General features: G+C 46.8%; 2 protein-coding genes across 5 annotated transcripts in view; one reads left to right on the top strand and one right to left on the bottom strand.

Annotated features, from left to right (window-relative positions):
• Positions 1-2,838: 2,838 nt before the first annotated feature.
• On the top strand, positions 2,839-24,254 carry RAC1 (Rac family small GTPase 1). 2 transcript variants are annotated; one of them, XM_033839456.2, is made up of 7 exons: positions 2,845-3,087; positions 12,550-12,621; positions 15,405-15,522; positions 19,913-19,969; positions 21,468-21,530; positions 22,275-22,434; positions 22,629-24,254. In XM_033839456.2, the coding sequence occupies exons 1-7, from the start codon at positions 3,053-3,055 to the stop codon at positions 22,757-22,759; spliced, it is 636 nt and encodes a 211-aa protein (XP_033695347.1). In that variant the 5' UTR covers positions 2,845-3,052; the 3' UTR covers positions 22,760-24,254. The 2 variants fall into 2 exon arrangements, with proteins under 2 accessions (XP_033695348.1, XP_033695347.1); XM_033839457.2 differs by lacking the exon at positions 19,913-19,969 and having other exon boundaries at positions 2,839-3,087.
• Positions 24,179-27,736, bottom strand: part of DAGLB (diacylglycerol lipase beta) — a 31,182-nt gene continuing 27,624 nt past the window's right edge. For all 3 annotated transcript variants that reach the window (XM_033839453.2, XM_033839455.2, XM_033839454.2), the window contains one exon: positions 24,179-27,736. In XM_033839453.2, coding sequence (XP_033695344.1) covers positions 27,538-27,736 — 199 coding nt within the window. In that variant the 3' untranslated portion in view covers positions 24,179-27,537.

The raw sequence follows: 27,736 nt of genomic DNA, 5'->3' as shown, positions 1-27,736 counted from the left end.
ATAGGACCTCATTTTACCTTAATTATATCTTTAAAAATCCTATCTTGAAATACTCACATGCTGAGGCATTGAGGGTTAGAAATTCAACATATGAATCTGGGAGAGACACAGTTCAGCCCGTAACACCCCTCTTCCTTGGACTAGTATTATGTCCCCCTAACCAGCCTCTCCACACCTCCAATACCTTCTAGGGGGATCTTTTTTTTTTTTTTTTTTTTTTGAGCAGAGAAAGGTTTATTGCAGGGTCAAGCAAAGAGAACGGGGGGTGGCTCGTGCTCACAAACCCCGAACTCCCTGATGGTTTTGGGGGAAAAGTTTTTTTTCTTTTTTCTCCTTTTTTGCGGTATGCGAGCCTCTCACTGTTGTGGCCTCTCCCGTTGCGGAGCACAGGCTCCGGACGCGCAGGCTCAGCGGCCATGGCTCGCGGGCCCAGCCGCTCTGCGGCGTGGGGAATCTTCGCGGACCAGGGTACGAACCCGCGTCCCCTGCATCAATAGGCAGACTCTCAACCACTGCGCCAACAGGGAAGCCCAAGGGGGAGAAGTTTTTATAGGCAAAATTTGGGGTGAGGGCTGCAGGCGGCGTGGCCTTCCTCTGATTGGTTGGCTGTGAGGTAACAGGGCAGTGTTCCGGGAATCTTGTGCTCAGCCTGAAGTTGCCATCCTCCACCTGGCTGGGGGCCTTAGTTCCCAGCCAAGTTGTCAATGACTTGCCGCGCGCAGTCTTAATTTGGATATCCGGTGGTCGTCTGGGTCAATCTTCTCGAGTCCAAAGAGATAGAGCGATAGGATAATGAGAAAGATTGAGAGGAGAAAAGCCTTGGCCTGTGGGCTCCTTCACAGCCAGAGAACTTGTCTCTGCCAGATCTTGCAGGCAGTGTCAGTCACCACCTAAGGGCCTCCTGGAATCTACACAGCTCAGGAGAAGTCCCAGCCACCCTTCAGAGGGGAAGCCGAAGCCCAATAGGCAGATCGAGATTCTGCCCTTTGAGTTCCCACGTTGGGCACCAGAAAAGATGCTGCAGGAAAGAGAGTGCGGGGCGAGAGGATGGTCACGTCCCAGGTCTCAGGTGAGTCCCTGGGGCGGCTGCCAAGGGTGGGTTCTTGGCTTTGTGCAGGAAAGAATTCAAGAGCGAGCCACAGTAAAGTGAAGGAAGGTTTATTCAGGGAGATACACACTCCACACACAGTGTGTGGGCCCTCTCCGAAGGTGAGAGAGGCCTTCAAGGGGGATCTTAATGAACAAAGAAGAGATGCCCTTTGCTCTGGAAACGTTTATTTTGAAATAATTGCAAGACAAAAATGTTAAAAAAAATTGTATAGAAAAGGTCTGATTTCAGAAAAATTGTTATAGTACTGAACAACTGAATGAGTTACAGGAAGAGAAGACCTACAAGATGAAAATATTATTGGAAATAACTCCTCCGGAAGATCAGCTCTTAAACAGGGTAAGGGGAGTGTGAACTGGTTATCACCTTGCAGAAGGGCATTGCAGCAACATGTATCAAAACTTTAAACAACTATTCACCTCTTCTTTTCTTTTTTTTTTTAACATTCACCTCTTTTAACCCAGTAACTCCATTTTGGGGGAATGCAGTCTAAAGAAATAAAGCTACAAAGGTTCTTGTACATACATGTTCATCCCATCATTCTTTCTCAAATAGGGAAATATCGGCTGTCTGATAATAAGAGAAATTGGTTAAATTAAGGCACATGCGCATAATGGAATGAAAAGTAAGCAGTCATGAAAAATGTTCTAACAATGATTCAGCATGATTTCCCACTTTTGTTTAAAAACATGTTCATTATATATATACAGATGTAACTAGGAGGAGATATACCAAAATATTCTCACGTTAATGGTCTGCTAAGAGGACATTATCTCCAGAACTTGGTGCAAATCAGTAGGACATAGTAAACTCTCAACGCATTAAAAATAATTAAGGGGACTTCCCTGGTGGCACAGTGGTTGAGAATCTGACTGCCAATGCAGGGGACACGGGTTCCAGCCCTGGTCCGGGAAGATCCCACATGCCGCAGAGCAACTAGGCCCGTGCGCCAGAACTACTGAGCCTGTGCTCTACAGCCCACGAGCCACAACTACTGAGCCTGCACTCTAGAGTTGGTAAGCCACAACTGCTGAAGCCTGCGTGCCTAGAGCCCGTGCTCCGCAACAAGAGAAGCCACCGCAATGAGAAGCCAGCGCACCACAACGAAGAGTAGCCCCCGCTCGCCGCAACATGCAGCTCGCTCGCTGCATGCATCAACGAAGACCCAAAGCAGCCAAAAATAAATAATTAAAAAAATAAAAATAATTAAGAATAACTAGAAAATGCATATGCAAAGGAGGAAAGTTCAACCTATTTTTGGCTGAATGAACATTAGTTATCTGATTAATGGTACCATGTATGGTCTTTTCTTTATAGTTCTAGGTTGCGAATTTTCTAGAAGGGCCTTGTCATCACCTAAATTATGGGGATCACAAAGAACAGATGTTCACCCCTTGGGCGGCCTCCGACAGCAGTTGGTCGCGTGCTTGGGGAGCCGGCTCCTGGAAGCCGGGGCCTCCCTCGAGGCCCACCTGGGCGGGCGGGGCGGGGCCAGGACCGCGGCCGAAGCGCACAAAGATGGCTGGCGGCCCGCCCCGCTCCCGGCTCCCGGAGTCCGGAGCCGAGCGTTCCCGAGCGTTCCCGAGCGCTCCCGAGCGCTCCCGAGCGTTCCCGAAGCCTAGAGAAACCCCGGGAGTCGCGCGGGCGGGAGCGGCCCCGCCCCGGAGCCTGGGAGCGGAGGCGCCGGGGCGGGGGAGGGGAGGCCGGATGTGAGTGGAGCGGCCATTTCCTGTTTCTCTGCAGTTTTCCCCAGCTTTGGGTGGTGGCTGCTGCTGGGCTCCGGCTTCCCATCGGCGGAGGGCAAGGCGGCGTGGACAGCGGCCCCGGCACCCCGCGCCCCGCCGCCCGCAGCCGCGCGCCCGCCCGCCCGCCGCGCCCCGAGCTCTCCGCTCTTCGCCTCAGTGCCCGGCCGCCGCCGCCGCCGCGGCCCAGAGAGCGGCCCAGATGCAGGCCATCAAGTGTGTGGTGGTGGGAGACGGGTGAGTGCGCGGGCCGCCCCGGGGGTCGAGGGCCGGGGCTAGGGGCCTGGCGGGCGGGCGGGCGCCGCGGGCTGGCCTGGGGCCTGGCCGGGCCTCTCCCGGGCGGGGGGCGCGGGGCGGGGGGCGTGGGCCGCCACCCTCCCCGGGACCGGACGGCGCGGGCCTGGTTCCGGCTTTTTTATTTTTTTATTTTTTGGTGTGTGTGTGGTGGTGGTGGGGGGAGGGAGGGGATCGGCGATCGGCGGCCGGAGGGAAAGTGAACTCCACCCTCCCGCTTTCTCCCCGGCCCGCTGACCGCCCGGCAGAACTCGACCCGGGCCGCCACCCTCCCTCGTTTGCCTGTAGTTTGGGTGGGTTTAGGGAGTTGCCTTTCTTAAAAAAGGACCCCCTCTTGATTTTCCCATTAACCTCGAGTTTCATTGAGACCTTTCGTGGGTCCCGGCGGTCCCAGCTCGGTCGTAGGGGAGGAATATGTGCACGGGCTGGTTGGGGGTGGATCCTAAACTGATTCGCCAGGGGTGCCTTCCGCTTGTACTTAAGCCACTTTTCTGATTTTTTAAGGGACTCTCTGTTTGCTATTAAGGTGGGGAAACTTTTAGGATTTCTAGCTGCGAGGAGCTGGGTGTGCTTAAGACGGTTCCTTTCTCGGAATGTGGTGTGGTCATACATTTAAAAAAAAAAAAGGAAAGAAAGAAAAGAAAATAAGAAGAAAAAGCTGGCCTTCGCCTCATGCGTTAGGTTTGGGATGTAGCAGAACAGCCTCCCTGAGCCGGGCCGCCCTGTGACTCAAAACAGTTCTTTTCACTACTGTCTGTGGTGGTTCCCGGCCCTAAAGGAAGACTTGTCTTAGGCAGTTTTTTCCTCCCCTGGAAACAAGAATCTCAGTGTAATCCGAGCAAAATCGTGCGTCTCAGCATGGTTCGAGTACATGAGCATTAACAAGGAAGCTCCAAGAATTACTACCAGTTGCAGCAAAGTCAGAATGCAACTGGTACCTATTTGGAGTCTTGTAAAGTCGAACGAAGAGTTCTGGCATCCCTGTACCCTAAACTTGTTATAAGGGCTGGTTTGCTTTTATGCCTCGATGAATTTATGAGTTCTCGGTTTCTTTAGATCATTGTAAATTAGACATTTGACTTGTTTCTATAACTAATTCAGATCCATGAAGGACAATCAGAGAACTGATTGTTTTAAAAAGATGCCCTCTGTATGATTTGTCAGGCTCACAAATGTGAAAGATTATTGACACTTCATAGTTCTGTCTATATTATTAAAAATTGTAAGTTTCTATTTAGGAATATGTATAGTAGTTTTGTGTTTTTTAACCCTTTAAAAGAAAGCTTTAATTTGGGGGAAATGTTCAGTTAATTGGTTTAACAGTGAAATCACTAAATTCATTTAAATGAAGTTTTGATCCTTTTGCTACTGAATTAACTGAGCATATGTCACTGTCTTAGGAACATTTTAAATTATCTGAATTTCCTTTAAAAAATAAGAATGCGGAATCAGTAATACATACTAGTTTTTTTAAAGTCATATTGCTGATAATCCATTACCTAATCCTAGAATGTAATATTCTTATTTGAAAAATTTAAAAACATATGCACAGAAGACATATTCAGTTTACTTAATTATACTTACAGACTGTGGACCTCTACTGTTTGCTTGGCTTGTTTATCTAGTTAAATACTTGTTGAATGCCTACTGTGGAATCTGGATCCTTCCTTCATATCCCCACCTCACCACTTACGGGGAAACCCTGAGCATATCACTCATCCCCCAAGAGAGGTGCCTCAAGGGGAAATTGTGAGATTAAACAAGATGCTGGCTATTAAGTGCCTCACAGGTGCCTGGCCCCTACTGAGTGCTTACTGAGTGCCAGCTGCCAGTATTTTTATTATTATTGCTGTTTCTGTTACTCTGAGGCATTGCTAGGCTCTGTGGAAGGAGTGTTAGGCATAAAACACGGTGACCTAGAGTTTTTTGTCAGTTTTTTGTACTGTATTTGACATTGATGTTGACATTAGAAGTGAAATGTCCCTTTACAAAAAAAATTGAGCTGTATTACTTTAAATCAGGGCTAACATGTAGCAGACATGGCTTAAGTGAAAAATCTAGATATATACTTTTTCCATCAAAAGTATTTTCCTGCTTTTATCTGAATAAACTATATTCCTGATGGGAATGTTTTATTAAAAAATTGTTACAGCTATAAGTGCGGGTCTAAATTTTGTGGCGTGAAAGTTGCTTAATGTTATGGAATTTCAGGCAGTTAGGGGCAGTTTAAGCAGGGAAGGCAAACTGGTTGAGGTTCCACAAATTGGAGGCTTCCTTATTTTAAAAATATTCTGGTTAAAGGCTCTGTCGTAACTGTATTATAATTAGCACCAATTAGCCTATATTCTTCTTCTTTTTTTAGAACTTAGCTTCTGCCTCTGACATTGTTTTTTTTTTTTTAATTAATTAATTTTTGGCTGCACTGGATCTTCATTGCCATGCACGGGCTTTCTCTAGTTGCAGTGCACGGGGGCTACTCTTCGTTGCGGTGCGCGGGCTTCTCATTGCGGTGGCTTCTCTTGTTGCGGAGCACGGGCTCTAGGCGCACGGTCTTCGGTAGTTGCAGCACGTGGGCTCAGTAGTTGTGGCTCGTGGGCTCTAGAGTGTGGACTCAGTAGTTGTGGCACACGGGCTTAGCTGCTCCGAGGCATGCGGGATCTTCCTGGACCAGGGATGGAACCCATGTTCCCTGCATTGGCAGGTGGATTCTTAACCACTGCGCCACCAGGGAAGTCCCCAAGCCTATATTCTTCTAATGGATTATTTTCTATACACCAATTCAGTTGGCATTGAGTATCAAATGTGAGGTAAATTTTGATACTTTTTAATTGTGTTAATCCTTCTGTTGATCCTGATTCTGTTAGTCCTTCCTGAACATGGGGTTTGTCACTTTAATTTGGGGAACTTCTGCCCCACATTTTCTCTCAGCTTTACTTAGGTAAGACAGCATCTCACATTTATGATCAGCCACATTTTAAATTTTTGGCTGCACTGTGTGGCACGTGGAACTTCCCCAACCAGGGATCGAACCCGTGCCCTCTGGGTGGAAGCGCAGAGTCCTAACCACTGGACTGCCAGGGAGGTCCTGAACAGCCACTTTTAATTGTGTGTTGTTTCGGCTTTGCTTGACTGGGAGGCTGGGGGTGAGTGACTTGAGCCCCCGTTCCCCATTTCACTCCAGGTGGCGTTAGTGGTCTCTCCAGCCCAGTATCTGATTTAGACATTGCTGTCCAGGAATTTTTTTAGTTGAGCATGATAAATGCCTTCCATGCTGTCATCTTGATAGGAATGTACACCAGTTCCTGCCTACTTCCATTGAACAAGCACTAATGGTGTGATCCATGAGTTTAAGTTTCTGCATTGCCTTCCAAATTTATGTTTAGTGTTTGAATCTGATCTTGGTTGGTAAAATTCTGTGTAATGTGTTTTTTGCTGTTGTTTTAATTTCAGGTGATAATTCCAGCTAAAAGTTTGGGGTTGGGTTCAGTGAAGGAATATCAGGAGTCCATTTTTAGAAACCTTAAAGCCACCCTTTTATAATCTGTCTTTTGCATTAGTCAGTTAATGTCTTTGTACTTCCTACTTTTTCACCTTTGCATCATCAGGTAGCTCTAACTTAGAATTGTAGTCTTCCTAGAAAGGAGATGTTTTACCAGGGATCCTGCTACCAGGGCAGTTACCACATGTCACCAGACGGGATTTTTTCTTCCACCATCTTAATGTGAAAAATGTCAAACATGGGAAAGTTGGAAGAATTGTGCAGTGAACACTCATATGCCCACCACTTAGATTCTGTAATCAAGAGTTTGCTCTATTTGCTTTATCACATGGTAACGTGTTCCCATTTGGGGGCAGTAGTTTAAGAGGATTTGATACAGAAGCTGATTTTGGAAGGAGAATGGGGGTGACACACAGTTAGATATAAATTCTTGGTTTTGAACTCTGCATCTTTAGCTGACCCATATAATCAGCTACCCCAGGGTTAGGCTTGGTGGTTCTAGAATGACAGTCTGGAGTAACGGCTGCTTCAGATTTGAACTCTATCGTAAGTGGCATCTTCAGCCTTGAGTGTTCTAGTAACCTAAGTGTTGAGAATCTGAACTTTTTGAAGCCTCCAATGGTGATAATGACTGGCTTTCTCTAAGTTGGTTGGAATGTCCCCTGTTGGTGGCAGAACATCAGAATTTCAGGTAGGGTTTTGTGTTTTTGTAGCACTAAATTGCTCTATTAATCCATACATTTTCTGAACTTAACTCTCTGCGTAGTTATACATTTACTGAAGGGCTGGTGTCTTCAGTAAACGTATAACTGAAGTCCCCAAAACCCATTTCTTGGCATAAATTGAGGACTTTCATTCAGGGTCTTTCATTAATGCAATAAGTATAAATGTATATTTGATACTTATAATTAACATTCCACTACATTCTATTAATTTGTTCTTAAGATCCTAGGTACTTTTAGGGGTTAGGGGAGGGGGAATTAGAAGGGAGTCAGAAGGAGCAAAATTCCAGTTATAAATAAGTACTAGGTATGTAATGTACAACATGATAAAGGTAATTAACACTGCTGTATGTTATAGATGAAAGTTGTTAAGAGAATAAATCCTAAGAGTTCTCATCACAAGGAGAAAAATTTTTTTCTATTTCTTTGATGTTGTACCTTTAAGAGCTGATAGATGTTCACTAAACCTATTGTGGTAATCATTTCATGATGTATATAAGTTGAATCATTGTTAAACGCCTTAAACTTATATAGTGCTGTATGTAAAATATACCGCAATAAAACTGGGGAAAAAAAGATCTAGGTACTTTTAGACAGCAATACAGGCTCCTTAGTTTGGTTTACAATAGTCATTGGAGAAATCTGGTTTTTCTGTCCTACTAAGATCAATTTATCTTTTTTATTTTTTTTAAGGCAATGCAGAATCTTCTTCTTTTTGAGTTGCCTGGATCCCTTACTTTTTTCTTTTCTTTCTTTCTTTTTTTTTTTTTTTGTCTGCTCTGGGTGGTGTGTGGCATCTCATTAGTTCCCCCATCAGGGCTCGAACCCATGCTCCCTGCAGTGGAAGCACAGAGTCTTAACCACTGGACCGCCAGGGAAGTCCATCCCTTACTTTTTTAAAAAAATAAATTTATTTATTTTATTTTTGGCTGCATTGGGTCTTCGTTGCTGTGCACGTGGTCTTTTCTCTGGTTGCAGCGAGCAGGGGCTACTCTTCGTTGCCTTGCGAGGGCTTCTCATTGCAGTGGCTTCTCGTTGCAGAGCAAGGTCTCTAGGTGCATGGGCTTCAGTAGTTGTGGCACGTGGGCTCAGTAGTTGTGGCTCACAGGCTTTGTTGCTCTGCGGCATGTGGGATCTTCCTGCACCGGGGCTCGAACCCGTGTCCCCTGCGTTGGCAGGCACATTCTTAACCACTGCACCACCAGGGAAGCCCCCATCCCTTACTTTTTTAATGTGAGGAAATTGCCAGTGTTTACAGATTTATCGATTTTTATGTGCTTTTAAGTTTTGGCTTATAGGTTTCAGGAAGTAACACTGAAGTTTACCAAAAATTTTTTAAGGAAAAGTTTTCCTTGAGGTTCTCCTAATGGAAAAATAAAGGACATAGTAGGAACATAATTTACCGGCTTTGGTCTTGATTATTTCTACAGGATAGAGCAGAAGCATAGGTTAAAAAAATATGCTCAATTGCCGTTAGATTAAAATGTTGTGTGATGACTCACTGTCACTTAAAACTTAAATAAATATTTTCTATCTACACTGTCAACTTTGTAACCCGTAAAAAAAACTAGTAACAGTTGCGATTATTTATCACAAATAAGATACTTCTTAAATTAAAAAAAATGTGTTTATGTGAATGTTCTTCTAGTAGACTCATTCACTTTCTAGAGTTACAGCATCTTTCAAAGATTAAAAAGAGACCGAACCGAATAGTTAAATATATAAAATTGGAAATTCCAAAGCAAATAGTAACTTCCAGAAATTATGCAGCAGCATCAGTCAAGGCTGACCAAATAACTGCTTCTATTCTTTCTGTGGGGAAAAGCTGTGACTTTGTCTAGAGCCGATGTTGACTTTGGCCTCTAGCATTTATTTGTGGAGTGTGTTTAAAAGCGGTGAATAAATACACTAATGGGAGGTAAATAACCTTTTCTTTTTATCTGTTTTTTAAAATTAAGTAAACATTTAAATCAAAGGTTGGACATGTACTTATTTAAAAAAAGTCAGAATTTTATACTTTACTAATTTTCTTATAGAATACAGCTTTTTAGCAAATGATGATTGGTAATAAAATTTCATTTATTATCAGGTGATGCCAGTACCTTGAATTCCTTTACAGTTAAACCTTTCAAAAGATGAAGGCTCAGCTGAAGGTGGAGTTTCAGGAAAAGAAATTTTGGAGCATTTAAAACACAGTTGGTGGTATTTATAGTGATGGCTTTGTTCCTCATGCATAGAGGAGAGACTTAGGACAGGGTCTCTGAAGTGAAACTGTGATATTTTAACATAACAGTTAAAACTTTTAGAGCTTCTTATCTTTGACATTAAGAGGCAATAACTATTAACATTTTTACACAGCAACATTTGTAATTTTGAAAAGAGATTGACTTATCCTGGCCTTAGAGTCCACTCTCTTCCTCAGCTACCACATCCAGCCCCTGGCCAAGCCACGCTTGTTTTGCCCCACATCTCGGTAGCTCTTGAAGTGGCCCACTTCTCTGCACCCTGAAACCCCCTCCACGGTCCAGGCCACCAGGGCTGGTTCCTGGAACACAGTGGCAGCTGCTTCCTTGTTTTCAGCCTCCAGTTTCAACTTCTTTGGTCCTCTTTCCACACTGTCATCAGAGGCTGCTTCTGAAAATGCAAATCTAATGGTTTCTCGGCAACAAAAATCTTCTGTTACTTCCCAAGTAGCATCAAGTTCCAGGCCCTTAACGAGAAGAGAGGACAACTTCTTCAGATTTCCCTCTGCCACTTGCCCATTCTTTCTTCGTCCTTCAGTTTTACTGGGCTTCTTGTAGTCTGGGTCTCGCCACGTGCTGTTGCGTTTGCCTAGAATGTTCCTCCTTGCTGTGTCCCCACTCATCAGTCTCAATGACATTGCTGCCGCCTCTGCCCCCAAGACTAGGTTAGATCCCTTTGCTGTCCATCTCCAGAGCATCTTTAGTAACACTTATCACACCTATAATTTTGTGTAATGACTGCATTTTTCATTTTTTAGTTTAGTAACTGCATAAGTTCCATGAGATCTTGTGCGTTGCAGTGTCTTTAGCACCTAGTGTACTTCTGGCATAGCACCCAGTTTGTTGGTATAGATTGAAATTGCATTAATGCTCACAATAGTTTGGTGATGGAGTTGGTAGTTTTGTATCCATCTTAAATTGAGAAAACTGAGGCATAAGGAAGTTGAAACTTAAACAATTCCAGCCAGTAAGTGGTAGAGTTGGCTATGGGTCGCACATCTGGGACAGTGACTTCAGATATCTCAGACTCCTACTCATTCAGGTTTTTTTTTTTTTTTTTTTTTAACATTCTAAGCTTTTAACAAAATGTACGGCCAATGAGTCATTTCTGTTTAGAAAGCCTTTAGGAGTTGGACGCTAGCTCCTGATGATGTCATGTTTGACTATGAGGTCTTTGGGGTGAGGGAGTTCCAGCTTTTGTTAAGCCTTGATAATGTTATGAGTGCAACAAGTATTGGCAAGACTGCCTGGGCCTGTATGTAATCTGCTCTTGTTGAGAGGTTTTTGCTAAGAGTGCAAGGAAAATAGAAAATCACTTAACTTCTTTATTGTGAGTCCTAATTTATAGTAGTAGTTGAGATTGAACAACAAAATCTTACGACTCAGAGCTCCAGTGTATCTCGTGACCTTGGTGAGCCAACAGAGGACAGCAGGGAGATGGGCCCGTGTAAGGAGCATTTATTTGGTGAGCCCTTGGGAGGCCAGGGACTCTGAGAAGCCCCTGAAGCCACCCTGTGAATGTTGTAAAATTTAGAGAATGTGTGTTGGCTACTGGTGCAGTGATCGTCTTAATTTTTAGGTGATACCCCCCTGAAAAATTTTCCAAGTGGTTGGGAGACTTTCATCACCGCCCTGGCACCCTGTATCTGCTTCCAGTTGTGCGGGAGGCCCTCCTGTCTCGGGAGTATTTCTACACTCTTCTCTGTTACTTCTCCTCTTTGCAGCTGTTTGGGAAGTTTACTCCAGCGTCCCTGAGCCATTAATTAATATGTCTGGAATGTAATGTGTTAGCTGCTCTAAAAGTTTATGGTGGGGCTTCCCTGGTGGCTTAGTGGTTGCGAGTCCGCCTGCCGATGCAGGGGACACGGGTTCGTGCCCCAGTCTGGGAAGATCCCACATGCCGCAGAGCGGCTGGGCCCGTGAGCCATGGCCGCTGAGCCTGCGCATCCGGAGCCTGTGCTCTGCAACGGGAGAGGCCACAACAGTGAGAGGCCCGCGTACCAGGAAAAAAAAAAAAGTTTATGGTGGATGTGAGGATGTGGCAAGGTGGCACGTGAATGCAGATGAATTAAAGTGAGAGCAGTTGTGTGTGGTGGTTGGTAACTAAGCACTCTCTTTAGAGAACAGCTGTCACTGATGGCCAGAGGGAAGGCTTTAGGAAGGTGGTGGGATTTGAGCTGCCACTCGGAGGCAGCAAAATATATTACTTAGCAACAAAATGGAAGCTGGAGAGGAAAGCTATGTTTGCATATTAGTATTCATCAAAATAATTTGAGGATAGATTTGCAGATTCTTGGATGAAAGCCTTCTAGAGATCTTCACAGAAGAGACTTTCAGTTTAAAAATACTTTTCCCGGGGACATCCCTTGTGGTGCAGTGGTTAAGAATCTGCCTGCCAATGCAGGGGACACAGGTTCGATCCCTGATCTAGGAAGATCCCACATGCTGCGGAGCAGCTAAGCCCGTGTGCCACAACTACTGAAGTCCACGCGCCTGGAGCCCGTGCTCCGCCACAAGAGAAGTCACCAAAATGCCCATGCACTGCAACGAAGAGTAGCCCCCGCTCGCCGCAACTAGAGAAAGCCCGTGCGCAGCAACGAAGACCCAACACAGCCATCAATCAGTCAATTTAAAATACTGTTCCTGTTCAACCTTGTGCTTATTAACAAGTATTTCCTGACTACTAGTGCTAATACCTAAAGCAAAAGCAGAGTGTGAAGCCTCTGGACTCTGCCTTTCTGAGTAGTTCTAGTTTGTTTACTTTAAATTTCAGGATAAAACTATGTGTAGTGTTAAATAAAAGGTTATAGAAACTCTTTAGGGCTAAGTACCTGATGTATATACTTCTTAATTTTTCTGTAAGTTATTTTCACCGAATAATGAAATCTAAGACTGCATTCATGTTGACTAAGCAACTTACACCATTTTTTTCTCTCTTTAGAGCTGTAGGTAAAACTTGCCTCCTGATCAGTTATACGACCAATGCCTTTCCTGGAGAGTATATCCCCACTGTGTAAGTATCCTGAGTTAAACTGGAAATTAACTTGTCTGTCATACCTTGCTTTGGATTCTATTGACCTTTGTTCTGCTCTTTCTTAATCCTTATGCAAACAGATGTGATTAATTTTCCTTTCAGTCACTGAGGTCTCATTATAAGGTATTTGGACTTTTAAAAAATACTTAATGCAGGGGCTTCCCTGGTGGCGCAGTGGTTGAGAATCTGCCTGCTAATGCAGGGGACACGGGTTCGAGCCCTGATCCGGGAAGATCCCACATGCCGTGGAGCAACTAGGCCCGTGAGCCACAACTACTAAGCCTGCGCATCTGGAGCCTGTGCTCTGCAACAAGAGAGGCCGCGATAGTGAGAGGCCTGCGCACCGAGATGAAGAGTGGCCCCCGCTTGCCACAACTAGAGAAAGCCCTCGCACAGAAACGAAGACCCAACACAGCCAAAAATAAATTTAAAAAAAAAAGTAACAAATGTGCAAGTACAATTGGTGTCTTTAAAAAAAAAAAAATAATCTAACGTAAAGTTTCTGCACAGTGATGAAGCACACAGCTTTCCTAATTGGTTTTTAGATATTCGGGAAGTGAAAGTTAAACCAACTGTGAAGTACAGAGACTGGATAATATAAGAGTTTCGGATAAGTTTGGCTTTCTGGGCTCTTTGTGTGAAGGGTCAAGGAACTGGAACAAAATACTCCATTATGTTTTAATTGGCCTTTTCTGGCGAGTAATTCAACGGTTACATGTCACTGTTGAGTTATTGGGCTTTGGAATTGAAATCAGGGTGTGTGTGCGTGGTGGGGTGTAGAGTGGGGGGACGGATGGGAGGACGGAATCAGCTACTGAGCTGCTTATTCCCTGTTGGCAGCAGAACTGGGCGGGGGTGGAAAAGTGCTTTTCTGATGGTGGGGTTACCAGGGAGCCTCGTAACGCACCGCCCTGCTGCTGGGAGCTCTGTCCTCATGGCTGCGGTGCTGGTGGAGAGGAAACGCCTCACTTCCCACTGTGCTCACCCCCTCAGTCACAACAGGCGCATCTCGGTGTCCTGTGTGTGTTTTAACGTAAGTGGGATCACACTGTCCTGAATTTATGGTGGGGACTTTCTTAATCTCCACATGTAGCTAGAGCTAAATCATTAACAGCTGTTACTGACTAAAGTGCTGTAGCGGACTTAACCACTGGTCACTTGGCATTGCAGACAGGGCTGGCTAAATATCATTGCACGTGTCTTTGTGCACATGTGATAGATAATTAGAGGAACTGTGGCAAAGCAAAGGAACGGACACTTTATGCTTTGATAGATGCTACACAGCTGCTGTCCCACAGGCTGTCACTTTGAGCAGCTGTGACTGAAACACCCCCTTCATACATACTGTGGTTAACATGAGTTAAAAAAAGTGACCTCATCATTTGCATTTCTGGTCACCGGTGAGGTTAAAATCGTTTGAATGTTTACTGTCCATATATAATATTCTGTGAATTGCCTTTTGAAATCCCTTGCTTGTTTTTCCACTGAAAATTCTTCTTACTGTTGGAACTGTGTGTATGAGAAATATTTATCCCTCTGTCTCTCATTTGTCTTTGAACTTTGTTATGGTGTCTTCTGCTTTTTTATGTAAACATGCCATCCTGCCTTTTCCCTGAGTTTAATGTCTTATTAAAAATGTTCTGTAGGATTTTTGTAGCTGAAGTTTTTATTTTTCATTCATTTAGAGTTTCTTTTTTGGTATGGTATGAGGCAGGAACCTGATTCTTCTTCACAGGTTGAAAAGAAAAAAAGTCCCAGTACCGTTTATTGAATAATCTGTCATCTTCCCACTGAAGCGGAAATACAGCATATGAGACCTTTTCTTTATGAAAGCTGGTTTGGTCATTAACTTTTATAAATCACAATGGAACTTACTCAGACCATGACTTTGCTGTCACAGGGTAGTAAGATCCTAAGTTTTAGTCTTAAGTATGCAAAAATTAATTCTGGAATTCTATTTTAAAGGCTGATGTGTTGTATTCTGCTTGGCACTTGCCCTGGTTTACCTTGTGAAGCCAGATTTTAATGAGCTACTTCATGGTACTCGCTGTAATTTTTTAATGTCAACCTTATTTTCCCCCTGTCAGCCTGTAGACCTTCTAGGCTTCCTCTTATAGATAAACTAATTTGTGTGTAGCAGCCTCAAATTAATTTAAATACCTGTGTGAACTCACTTTGAAAGCGTTACACCATAGCTTCTCAGATCCAGTTTGCTTTGCGTTACCCTGCACTTTGGTCGCAAGGTGGATGACCAAGGCTCATCTTGGGGGGGTGGTGTTGTTCTGGAAACACTGCCAGCGCAGCCGTCCTGGTGTGCCCCCTAACTGAGAATGACTCACACGTGTACATGGAAAAGTCAACACGTGGGGTTTGAAAGAGGGATTAATTTTATACTTTATTTCTTCCTGGGGAGAAAAACTTTAATGCTCTCTTCATTAAAGGCAAGCAGGTTTTTACTGCTGACAGCGACTTGTTTTGGTTAAATTTAGTAGCTTGTTCCTGTTTCTCGGGTGTTTTTCTCAAGTGCTGCCTTTGTTTCCCTTACACTCCAGTTCCCGTTTTCCCTCTGCTTCTCAGCCCTTGGGAGCCTCGCCTCGCACCTGCAGGCTGGGCTGGGCACCTGCTGGCCTGGCCGCCTCTGGGCCTGCCTCGGCCTCCCCAGCTTTCTGCCCCCGCGACCCCAGCCTGGGCACCACTCAGCTCCCAGGTCTGTGCCTTGTGCTCCACGGCTAGAGACTAACCATTTTCACTCTGTTCCACAGCTTCGACAACTATTCTGCCAATGTTATGGTGGATGGAAAACCGGTGAATCTGGGCTTGTGGGATACAGCTGGACAAGAAGATTATGACCGATTACGTCCCCTATCCTATCCGCAAACGGTAAGGAGCATGACTGATTTTTAGTTTGTCCTTTACAATTCCTGATTATTTAATTAATTCATATCACCTCTGGATTTGCTTATATTGCCATCTTTTGGGTATATCGAGTAATAACAAATAACGTTAAATTAGTTCAATAGTGAATATCCGCCTGGATGCAAACCACGGTTTTGCTTGTTTTTATTTTTTGAGCATTACCAGTTATTAACTACGGCGCTGTGCGTTTTACATTCTTCCGTGTAGTTTTAGGACAGCCGTCTGAAATAGGTATTGATTGTTTTGTTTTGGCTAAATAGTTTTTTTTTTTTTTTTTTTTTTTTTTTTTTTTTTGCGGTACATGGGCCTCTCACTGTTGTGGCCTCTCCCGCTGCGGAGCACAGACTCCGGACGCGCAGGCTCAGCGGCCATGGCTCACGGGCCCAGCCGCTCCGCGGCATGTGGGATCTTCCCAGACCGGGGCACGAACCCGTGTCCCCTGCATCGGCAGGCGGACTCTCAACCACTGCGCCACCAGGGAAGCCCTTGGCTAAATAGTTTTAAGAGCAGTTAGTTTCTAGATGAGTTTGCTTTGTGACAGTTTTGTACCACAGAATCAAATTAAGCAGTGAAGGTTAAGGTTTCTTTAGATCAAGTTAGTAACTAATCTAACAGGTTTAATGCTGTTTTTCTATAAAATACATGTTCATTTTTTGCAGCTTTAGTACCTAAATCTTCTCAATGTAGATTGAGGTTTTAGCTTTATAAAAATGTGTCCACCGTGTCCAGTCAGAAAATTGTTAGATTGGGTTTGCTTGCCTACCAGCTGCCAGCTAGTCTCTACCAGAGCTAATTATATGGAGCCGTAGCTGGTGGACACATGGTCAGAAGCCACTTTTCTCTCAATAAGCAGTTGTCTTACTTGTATCATTTGCTTCTCGTTACATGTCTGTTCTTTGTTTTAAAAGTGCTTTTTAAAACAGCTTTGGAGGGTTAGTGACTAACTGGCCAGGGCAGTTTGCACAGAGGCAGTTGAGCGAATTCCTCGGGTTCAAATTCCGCCCTCCCCTTCCTCGCCCTGTGACTGGGCAGGTTTCTTCACCTCTAGGCCTGCCCCGTTCCTCGCAGGGCTGGATGAGTATAGATGTAGCGCGTAGAGCACGTAGAACAGCCCCAGGCATGTCGCTGCTGTTGGGACTCCTCCTTGTGTTTGTGTAGCTGTGCTGGTAGATGTGGGGAGGCCCTCGGTTCCGAGCTGCATCCAGAGGAGAGGAAGATGCAGGACTCGCTCTCAGCGAGCCGGGCAGCCAGAGGGGTTGGGTCAGGGAAACATCCCGGAGAAGACAGGCCTCCGCCCTTGCACTGATTTAATTATCACTTTGTTCTGGGGGGGAGTGTGAGTGAAAAGAAGTAATTAGTTCTAGTCTACCCAAATCTTGTTTTTTTTGCTTTTGAAATATGGCTTTTTCCAAGCAAAACTTATTGTCTTTTCCAGTTGCTTTCTGCTAGAGGAATTGCCAGGTTTCTTTCTTTCTTTCTTTCTTTTTTTGGTCCGTGGCATGTGGGATCTTAGTTCCCGACCAGGGGTTGAACTTGCACCCCCTGCATTGCAAGTGTGGAGTCCTAACCACTGGCCTGCCAGGGAAGTCCAGGCACAGTTTCTTTGAGCTGTAGATTTTTGCTGATTGTCCTTTAGCTGAATTCTGGGAAGGGTGCTAAACAAAGACCAAAACCATAAAATGGGAGGCTTGAATTGGCTGGCTTCTCAGTTAATCTCCAGGTAAAAGTTAACTGTGATTATGTATTAAAAATCAGCCCATAGGGCTTCCCTGGTGGCGCAGTGGCTGAGAGTCCGCCTGCCAATGCAGGGGACACGGGTTCGTGCCCTGGTCCGGGAGGATCCCACATGCCGCGGAGCGGCTGCGCCCGTGAACCATGGCCGCTGAGCCTGCGCGTCCGGAGCCTGTGCTCCACACCGGGAGGGGCCACAACAGTGAGAGGCCCGCGTACCACACACACACACAAAAAATCAGCCCATAGTCACCAAATGGTTTGAATTCTTCAGTATTTTTCAGTAGAATAGTTTAGGAAACTGTTCCATCCCCAGTGGGTGCTTGCTGAGTCCAGGTTTCAAAGGCATCTGCGTTGAGTGGTAGAGTAGGAGTCCCCAGTCAACTGGATACATCTGGGAGGGCGGCGTGTCACCACTGAGAAATGAGAACCATCTGCTGTGACTCGGGGGGTCCAGGGCAGGGTGCGGCTTCTTCCTTTGAGGCGGTCACTCGCAGTAAGTGCAAGGTGACTTGGCAAGATCCCCACTTTGCATGCTGAAGAACACCTAGATAAGCGACACATTGAATCAGGCTGTAGTGTGTGAGGCCTGAAATCCAAGTGGGTGTTGTCCTTTCGGGGCCAGGACTTGAACTTTTCACATCCCATCTGGGGAAGGCAGTGGACCTGCACCGCAGTGTGTAACCCACCCCTTGCCAGCTTAGGAGCAAAGAGGGGCGGGCACCCCACTAGCAGTTAAAGCTGGGCCTGCCTGGGCTCCTTTGGAGACGAGAGGGTTCTCTTGGCTACTGAGGGCCGCCCCGAGCGCTGAGACGCTGGGGCCTGGAGGGTCTCCTTCCTTGGGCCATGCTGTCCTGCCAGGAGGAGCAGACCCTGGAAGTGGCAGGCTGGCACCTGGATTTCTTCTTGGCAAAGAGAAACCTCTGAACTTTGTATTAAATGAAGCCCGGTCCCTGGTTTGCAGGCTGTTTCTGTGGCTCATCCGTGACACTGCCCTGACCCATGCCTGAAGGGCCAGCTGGATGATTTCATACAAAGGTCTCCCCACTCTCTAGGTCTTCGTGACCTACAAAGAGACGTGTATTTCCTGTGGTCATTTAATCCTGGCATCCTCTGTGTGGCTGAGTTAAAACTGTTTAAACCATTAGCTTCCACTTGGTTCTCCAAAAGGTGGTGGGCACGGGGTCATCATTCGGAGCGGTGAGGTCCAGCCCCCTCATTCTCCTGGGAGAGGCTGGTCCATTTGCGGACGGCTCTGCCAGCAGGCGGGCGGACGGGCAGGAGCGCCGAGGGCTGCTGTCATTTTGGGGCCTGTGAGGGAGATGGGGCTGCGGCACAGGAGTCAAGGTCGGTGGAGGCCCAGGGGCGTCTGGTGTGGGGAGGACAGGCCGCCACGGAGGGAGAGTAGCCTTCAGACCAAAGGGGAGATGGGCCTGAGACCCAAGACAGCAGCTCAGGAGGAATGACGCCGCTCCAGGACACGAGAGTGACCCTGTGAGGAGGGCTGAGGACAGAAGGACAGCGCGTCAGGTCGGAGAGCAGAGGTGGGAGGGACTGGACGCCTGAAGGTTAGTCGTCAGAAGCGCTAGAGGCGTTTTCTTCAAGCCGAGTTTGGGCTGGGGGCAGAAGGAAGAGGAAGGAACAGGCAGACGGTGTCACGTTAATGTGGGACGGAAAGCATGTTCTTCTCCATCAGAAAGATGTTCTGAAAGATGCAAAAGGGTAGAACAGATGTGGTTAAAGGGTATTTTGAAGCTGAGTTTTTGTGGCCAATCCCCATGAGTCCCTGTATCACAATGAAGCTTTGGCATCACTTCAAGGTCTCCGGAGGACCAGGCTTCAAAAATAGCCCATAGATCAAATCAGGATAGTTAGAGAGACTTTAACATTCGCTTTAAATTGTAAATCGGAGAAGCTTGAGTGAGATGAAATTAAAATAGTTGTCTCGCCTGTCTTTCTGTCGATTCTAGAATTCCAGGTTCTCTGTTGCTGAAGAGCAGGCCTTCAGTTCTTACTGGAACAGAGGAGTGAATTGAAAGCACAGTGGTACACGCTGGAAGTGCGGTCCCTTGTGGGCGGCCCCTCCATGCACACGGGGGGCGGGAGCAGCGCTGTCCTTTCAGTAGAGCGGGTCCCTGCATTTGAGCCGCACTCCCGTGAGGTCACAGCCCTCACACCCGGCCGCCTTGCTGGACGGCGTCTGGGCCGAGAGGCCTGCCGTGCAGACGGCCACGCCTCCTGTTGGCTCCAGCTGGGCTCCTGTCTGAGAACTTGGCCGGAGAGCTTTAAGAGGTGTGTCGTTGCTGATGGACGCCCTCGCTGAGGGTGGGACACCCCTCTGGCATGTCCTTGCTGAGCAGAAGCCATGGGCTTCATGCTGGGGAGGGAACCTCCCTGTGCCACCACAGGTTGAAGCGCGCCTCGGTCTCCACCGTCTCTGACCTTCACAGAGTGATGGAGCGATTCAGCAGCGCCTGGCGTTATAGACCCGCTAGATCATCATCTGCTTTTAGATCCCTTGGGAGGGTTGAGACAAAATTCAGATGAAGAATAGGTAACTGGTTATATTGATTTTTCTTCTCGCTTTTTACTAAACTCAAACAAAGTTCTCATGCATTACTAGGTTGGAGAAACGTATGGTAAGGATATACCCTCCAGGGGCAAAGACAAGCCGATTGCCGTATGTAAAACTTTCAATCGACTTCAGTTTCAAGCTTTATCTGTTCTCTCGTTTCACTTAGTTTTCCTAGGATTTCCTATTGAGCCTCACGTTCCTTGAGTGTTTTATATTTAACGCACTCAAGGTTGGGGTTTTGCCTGATAGTTTACCTACTGGCTTGAATCAGAGCAGTGTGTGAACTGCTTTCCTCCCCCTCCCAGGGGACAGGAGGGACTGTCGTGCAAGGGCCCCTGTCCAGGCTGGTTGGGGAAGGAGTGCGGAGGCTCTTACCTTGCAGCTCACGTGGCCCGAGTGCTTGGCGGGAGCGGGACTAACCACACTGCGGGCCCTCCTTCCTCCCGCTTTGGTGTCCGGTGCAGGGCCTGTCGGGCGAGGCTGCGCGACGCTGGTGAGCTAACCCACCCCTGCTTTGAGATGTTGTGATCAGCCCAGGTGCCGAGATGCTGTGGTGATTCTTGGACGAGCTTGCGCATGTGCTAGCATTTTCAGTGTCGTTTACGAAAAGCTGTTGTGTGGGATGTTTCTTCCCTTTCAGGTACAAGATAGCAGCTGGATGATCGCAAGGAACTTGGGAATTGTGTGCATTTCACAGAGTAGCCTAATTGCCTTTTTCCAGGAAAGTGTTTCATAAATCTAGCATTTTAGAAACTCGTAGGCATTTTTTAACATGGGTAAATATTTAAATTTCACTTTTTCTTTTTTGGCCACGCCTCGTGGCACGCGGGATCTTCGTTCCCTGGACCAGGGATCCGACCTTTCCCCCCCTGCAGTGGAAGCGCAGAGTCGTAACCACTGGACTGCCAGGGAAGTCCCAAATTTCACTTTTTACACAACACGGTGCAAGCTTTCCGGAGGCCCTCCTTGGGTCTGAGAAGCTCTGACAGCTGGCAAGACGCCCCTTACATACCAGATCATCCTCCCTCCCAGAGGGACGTGCCTGTTTAGCGAATTCTTGAGACCCGGCTTTATGCCTGGGACTCTGACGGCAGTTCTTTAAGAAGCAGTTTAATTGGAACCCAGTGACCATCTAAAAATGTTTGTACTTAAGATTCTGATGGGAGCGTAATGAAAAGCATACCATTTGAGGATAACAGTTTTTAATTTGAATCTGCTTTTGACGGACTGAAACCAAGTTTTATAGAAATATTGCCATAGTACCTGCCACTCGTTCTTGTCCCCGTGTAGTAACAGAGCATCAAGTTAGTTCCCAGTGGGAGCTGGGAAGGATGGAAAAGAGGCCTCCCAGGGGTCTGAATTTGATGTCTCTCTGTAGCCTCGAGTAACTTACAGCATATTTCGTACTCCACTCCCCTTCTCACTGGTAACTGGTGCTTCACATGCTGGTTCTGGTCTGGGAGCGTCTGACTACACTGCAGGCGTGTTGGGGAGAAGGCGTATGCCCTGGCCCCATGCTTCCCTCCCAGCAGCACTCAGGAAGCAAAGTGCATTCCTCACTGTAAGACCATTTTCTAAACACCTCCCTGTTTTCTTTTTATAGGATGTATTCTTGATTTGCTTTTCTCTTGTGAGTCCTGCATCATTTGAAAATGTTCGTGCAAAGGTAAGTGGGATTTTTTAGGAAAATATTTTGTTACATAATGTCACTCTCAGGAAGAAACATTAAAAAATAAAATACCATTTACTGATAGAAACTTTCAGTTATTTAAGTTGATTTTAGTAATTCTACTACTTAGGTAATTTTTTACATAAGTCATCAGTTTTTTAGGTACATGACTTGAGTATGCAGAGTTCTAAAGTCTCAAGGTCTGATTCAGAAGTGCCGTGTTCCTGGTTAAAATAATGAAGCACTTCGGAGTCGGTCTAATAAAAATAATGACCATACTTTCTACTCTGGCATCTTTCATGAACGTAGTGAAAATGACGGGTGAGAGGCCCTTCAGTTGGGATCGGGGACGTGTCTGGTGGGGGTAATGGCGGCAGAGCTGAGACCTGGGTCCAGATAGTTTTATTCTCATCCTTGAATACGTAAGGGATTTTGAGATGACCTAAGAACCTGGCCTGTTTTACCAAAAACAAAGTAGTTGGGTGGGGGGGTGGGGGGGTTGTCCTTCCTCCCTCTCTCCTCTCTCACGGACAAGTATAGCTGTCAGTAGGGGCGTGAGTCCTGGGCTCCAGGCTGGCTAGGCACACACCGCAGCCAGTCGGTGGTTCTGGAGGGTGTGAGCTAGGCAAGGGGACGCGGTGACCAAGTGGGTGGTTGATGCAGTTGGGCACCTGTGTGGATACAGTTCAGGCGAGGGCGGTTCCGAAGGAGAGGCTGACTGCCTCCTCTGCTGGTGCCTAGTGGTACCCTGAAGTGCGACACCACTGTCCCAACACTCCTATCATCCTGGTGGGGACGAAACTTGATCTGAGGGATGATAAAGACACGATTGAGAAACTGAAGGAGAAGAAGCTGACACCCATCACCTACCCGCAGGGCTTGGCCATGGCCAAGGAGATCGGTATGGAACCCCCCATTGTCATGTCTGCTTTGCCCACGTTTTTATTTTCGTGATGGAGGCTGCAGTCCCGCCTGGGGGAGTGGACTCGGGGTCTGGCTTGCCTTTTGGGACCCCGCAGAGCAGGACCCTCGGTGCCGTGTCAGGGTGGGGGGCGCCCCCGTTCTGATCTGAGGGTGAGGCTGTGTTTCCCACAGGTGCCGTCAAATACCTGGAGTGCTCGGCGCTCACGCAGCGAGGTCTTAAGACGGTGTTTGATGAAGCTATCCGGGCGGTTCTCTGCCCGCCCCCCGTCAAGAAGAGGAAGAGAAAATGCCTGCTGTTGTGAATGTCCGGGCCCCTCCCGCCTGTCCCCGTCCCCCAGGACCCTTTGTACGCTTTGCTCAAACGGTGGAGCCTTCGCACTCAATGCCAAGTTTTTGTTACAGATTAGTTTTTCCATAAAACCGTTTTGAACCAATCAGTAATTTCTAGGTTTTGTTTGTTTAAGGTGTAAGAGTTCAAACTTTCACATCCTAGTAAAGTTTAGCCCTAAGATGACAAGCTTCCTTAAAGCCTTATTTCTCAAAGCCCCTATTCTTGCTCAGATTAAGAGTTGCCAAAATACCTTGTGAACTAAGTTGCATTGTTGGGCTAAGAACACTAAGCACTAAACTGTTCAAAGACCTTTGTCTGGAAGAGACTAGCTTCTGAGGCAGGAGATGCAGACGCTCGCTAATGAGTTTCAGACGCGAAGAGCAGTACAGCCTCCTTCCTGAAACGTTGCCATTTAATGCATCCTGATTTACCAGCCCATGTTCGCTACCTAACACTGTACTGTACATCATAATGAACGAGTGTAACAGCTCAGCTCTTTGGATCAATCGTCGTGATTTCGTAGTGAGATTTTTAAAACAAATTAGTGTATTAGCTTTGGTGAGATTTTGAACAGAGCTTTTACTGCCGTGTTCCCTCCGATGAAGCATTCTGCTCTGGCCGCGGGTGCACTGGGTGGAGTGTGTGGAACACTTGTGATCAGAGGATGAAGACAGTATTTTAACAAAATATGGAGATTAATTTACACTACATTGTATACGTAATAAACTATTAAAAGTGTCACGGGTAAACGTTTTAAAAGGTTAATTTCTGTCAAATGCAGTAGATGATGAAGAAAGGCCGGTATTATCAGTAAGTGTTTTCTTAAGCTTTTCCTTAAACGTGCCCATCCCTCCTGAAATTGAGCATTTAATCCATCTTTGACCTCATCATTCTCATAGTTGCTAACTTAGTAAGTGCTTTTCTTATAGAACCCCTTCTTAATGAGCAATATGCCTCCTTGTATTATAAAATCGTCTGAATATGCATTAGAAAATTTTTTTTGTAGATTAGTAAAAGTGCATTCCTGTTTTCATGTTACCTTATCCAAAGCTAGTAAGTGCTTTCCTTGGTTTTCTAGTAACTAGGTGTAAAAATCCTATGTTGCAGCTTTACAGTTTTTAAAATACTTAGATATTCTTAAACTGTAAACCCTGCCAGATCACCGACACTGCACCTGGACTAACAACACTGACCGCCTCTTGCCTCACAGCGTGCACACGCTTCCTGTCCTTGCCCTAACGATGTTCCTTGGGGTCTGTGAGGTTCTGTCAACCCCGTGCTCGTGCTAACGAAGTTCTGTACAACTTACCCACTGGCAAGAATACGAGCTTGGACCTTTCAACCACTAGAACAAAATTTTTTAAATTGACAGTTGCAGAATTGTGGAGTGTTTTTACATTGATCTTTTGCTAATGCGATTAGCAGTATGTTTTGCATGTATGACTTAATAAATCCTTGAATCATGATTGGTAATACTGGAGTTCTTGAGAGCTTGGGGAACCACCTGCTGGGGTATGTGTTTGTTTGCCTCCCTGTAAAACCCTGGGTCGTTGGATGTTCATTTCCAATGCATGTTTTCGTGGTGGGGGGACAGGGAGCAGTCTCTCTACGGGGAGAAGACGGAGGAGCCAGCAAACAAAGAGGGGGTGTTGAGTGACGTTCGGTTTGAGACCTGGCGAATGTTGGTGAGACTCATGTGATGTCCACGCGGGGACGTGTGTCAGCATGTCGGACCAGAGCTCTGGGCTGAAGATGCACATGTTGGAACCCGAACTGGCAGCCTGGTAAGGTGGAGACTGACGATATGACTTTAAGATCCTTTCTGGAGCCTAAACTTATACTATCAACAGTTCATGTTAGAAGCAGTTTTTTAAATCCTCTTTTTTATTGCTTGGAAGAGTTTTTTTTTTAAACCAAAGATAAACAATGCAGTTTTAAGACCAAATCTAAAGATTTGCTACAAAAACAGCAGTCTTCCCCCTTCGCACCCTCCCCAGAGGCACCCATTTGAGTTCTCTTAGGTAAATTCTTCGTACTTGTCTTCACATGTCTAAAGCATGTGCTTGCTTTTTTCTCTTTTACTTACCAGATGACTGGTTTATCATAAAAGGATGTAACTCGGGAACAGCCAGACGGAAGAGATGTAGAGGGCAAGGTATGGAGGAAGGGCTGGGCGCTTCCCTGGGTGCACGGCTCTCCCCACATCTCCATGTGTTCCCCAACCCGGAAGCTGTCCAAACCAGGTCCCTTCGAATTTTCTGGAGGCTTCAGTTCAGTCACTGGCCATTGGTGACCGATTGAGCTGTCAGCCCCTCCCCTCCCCGGGGCTCAGGCTGAGCTGGGTGCTCCGCTGGAGTCTCAGTTCCAGCCACCACTGACGACGTCCCCTCCCCGGTGGGGATGCAGTAGCTCTTAACCAGCCGTGACCCCAGCCTCAACACACCTTTCCCACCCCTTCAGTACAGTCGTTTGGGTTGGCGCTGATATTCAGTGTCTGCATTACCACTGCCACGTAAACGCTCAGGGCTGAGCCATGTAGTAACAGAATCTGCCTTTCCTGCACAACTTTGGTTTCTTCTGGAGTACTAGTTTATTTGCTTTGTTTTCTGTGTATTTGATTAACTTAACTGACTTTTCCATCTGTTGTCTGAATCTCTCAGGACATTCGGATGTAGCATGTGTTTCACCAGTTTTCATTTCCCTAAAGGCACAGAGCCCTCTGACCACCACTTCTCTTACGTGTTGATCTTTTATTTTCTACATCTTAACTCCTTGTTTTCTAATTTACTTTCTCACCTTGATGGACAGATTCTCCAAGAGTTTCCTGAGAAGTATGTGGGTCACCTATGTTTTTGAGCACTTGTATCTTTGAAAATAACTTCATTCGAACCTGGTACTTTTTGGCTGGGTCTGAAATTCCAGGCTGGAAATAACTTCTCTTCGGCTTCTTGAAGGCAGATCTCCCCGTCGTCTTGGCTGTTTGCACTGCAGGGGGCGGTACGTTTATCTCCACGTCTTACGGGGTCTGCCCTGCGTCTTCGTGTCCTGGGTGGATCTTTGTCTCCCGTACCCTGTGCTTGGTGGGCTTGTTCGTCTGGAAGCTTGTCTCCCATTATTCAGGTGTGCCTTTCCCAGCTGCTTTTGATTTCATTTCTTATACTTTCCATGTCCAGGAGCTCTTTTTTCCCTAAATACTATTTTTCAGCCTCGTGGATCAGTTTTGTGGTTGCAGCACTCTTTCTGTTCCTAAGCTGTATGTAGCTTCTCCCGTGTCTGTTTCTTTTGGTCCTTTGTTCCCCAAGTGTCTGGCAATCCCTGGCTCGTGCTTGAACACTGAAAACTAAAAAGCAGACCGGACACTGAGCACGTAGGTGGGTCACGCCAGGGCGGTGTGGTTCAAGGTGCTGGGATCGCTTTGCTTCCTGCCGCTAGGAACGTACAGGAATTATGTTTAGAAACGAAACTTGTAGCAGTTGGATGTTACCGCAGCATTTCAGTCAGAGACCTTTGTGGGTTTTCAAAAACTAAGGTGGTATGGCTGTGACAGCTACTAGGCCCTGAGGGGGCGGGTATCCCTAGAGGTCTGATTTCCTTGGAGCACCTTCTTAAAGGTTATGGGGGCCAAGTGGGAGGAGTTGTTCTACTGCGCTGGTGTCCAGCGCCCCCTCTACCCTGAAGCAAGCGAGGAGCCAGATTTCTTCCAGCCGTCACTCCGGCTGGTCCCCCGCTGTCTGCTTCATGCCCGGGTCCGAGGTACCTGGGGCATCTGGTTTGTAGACTGGATTTATTCTTGTCTTTCCTTCCCCACTTCATCCAGGAGTCCGCTTACCTCTGGCCATCTCATTGTTCCTGTCTCTTCTTCCCCCCGTCCTTGTGGGTCTATGCTTTCTAAAGGAATCCCATTACTCTCATCTTACAGGGTTTGGATCAGGGGTGGAGTGCAGTCAGACGCCTGGGCAACCTTCAGTCTTTAGCCAGAGCTCCAGGAAAACCTAAGACTCCATTTTGTTGTTTACAGTGGACAGAAAAAAGAGGTTTAAAACAGGACTGTTGTAAAACTACCCAGTAAAATAGACCTTCCCAGACACACCCACTGGGAGAGTTCACGGCTGTGCAGGCACTCATGATACGTAAGTGCTTTTTTTTTTTAACTCACTCTGAATCCACTGGCCGACCTCTGCGAATACCCCACGAGAACTGGGCCATCACCCTGAGGCTGGTGAAGCAAGCAGCGTGAGCAGGGCACAGGGCACCCGGAGGCCAGGAGCTGCAGTCTCTGCTCGCCTCCCCGACCTGCTTTCGTCCGATTCCCAGTCGGAGCTCAGGGCTGACCCTCACTTAGTGCCACCCATGACAGACCCCAGTCTGCACCCTCGCAACTGATACTGAGTTTGTGCAGGCGGGAAAGTCCAGTTTGCAGAATACACTGCACACCTGTGTGCCAACTTGTAAGGCAGGACCCTGTCACTGAAAAGGTGGCCTGAGGGGCGGGCGCCTACAGATCGTTAGGGCCTTAAACCTGGCTGTGGGACTCCCGGGAATCGGCAGGCCTACAGAAAAGGGCGTGACACCCACTCAGTCTCGGGGGGCCGTCACCTCAGTGCTCTCCTGGCTCTTGATAGTGTGAATATTGTAGTCAGAAGTATTTCTCAAATTACTCAGTCATTTAGGAGACCACTGAAATCCGATCATTGGCATCATGGGAATCACTCAGATGTCCACGGCCCGAGCAGCTCCCAGTTGCCCTGGTTACGCGACCTCCACACTGGAGCCTCCCTGGGTCGGACAGGAAACACAAGCGGCCCTGTCGGACACCACGCTGTCCAGGGCTCTCATCAGGATGTCGGGCATGTGGTCTGTTAGCATCTTTGGGCCGATGAGTATTTTGCTGAATTCCGATTCGTGTGACCATTTCACACTATACCGAGCAGCAGGATAGCAGGAAAAC

This window comes from Tursiops truncatus, chromosome 15 (assembly GCF_011762595.2).
Source record: "Tursiops truncatus isolate mTurTru1 chromosome 15, mTurTru1.mat.Y, whole genome shotgun sequence".
Lineage (NCBI taxonomy): Eukaryota > Metazoa > Chordata > Mammalia > Artiodactyla > Delphinidae > Tursiops > Tursiops truncatus.
This window is presented reverse-complemented; position numbering and strand designations above follow the sequence as displayed.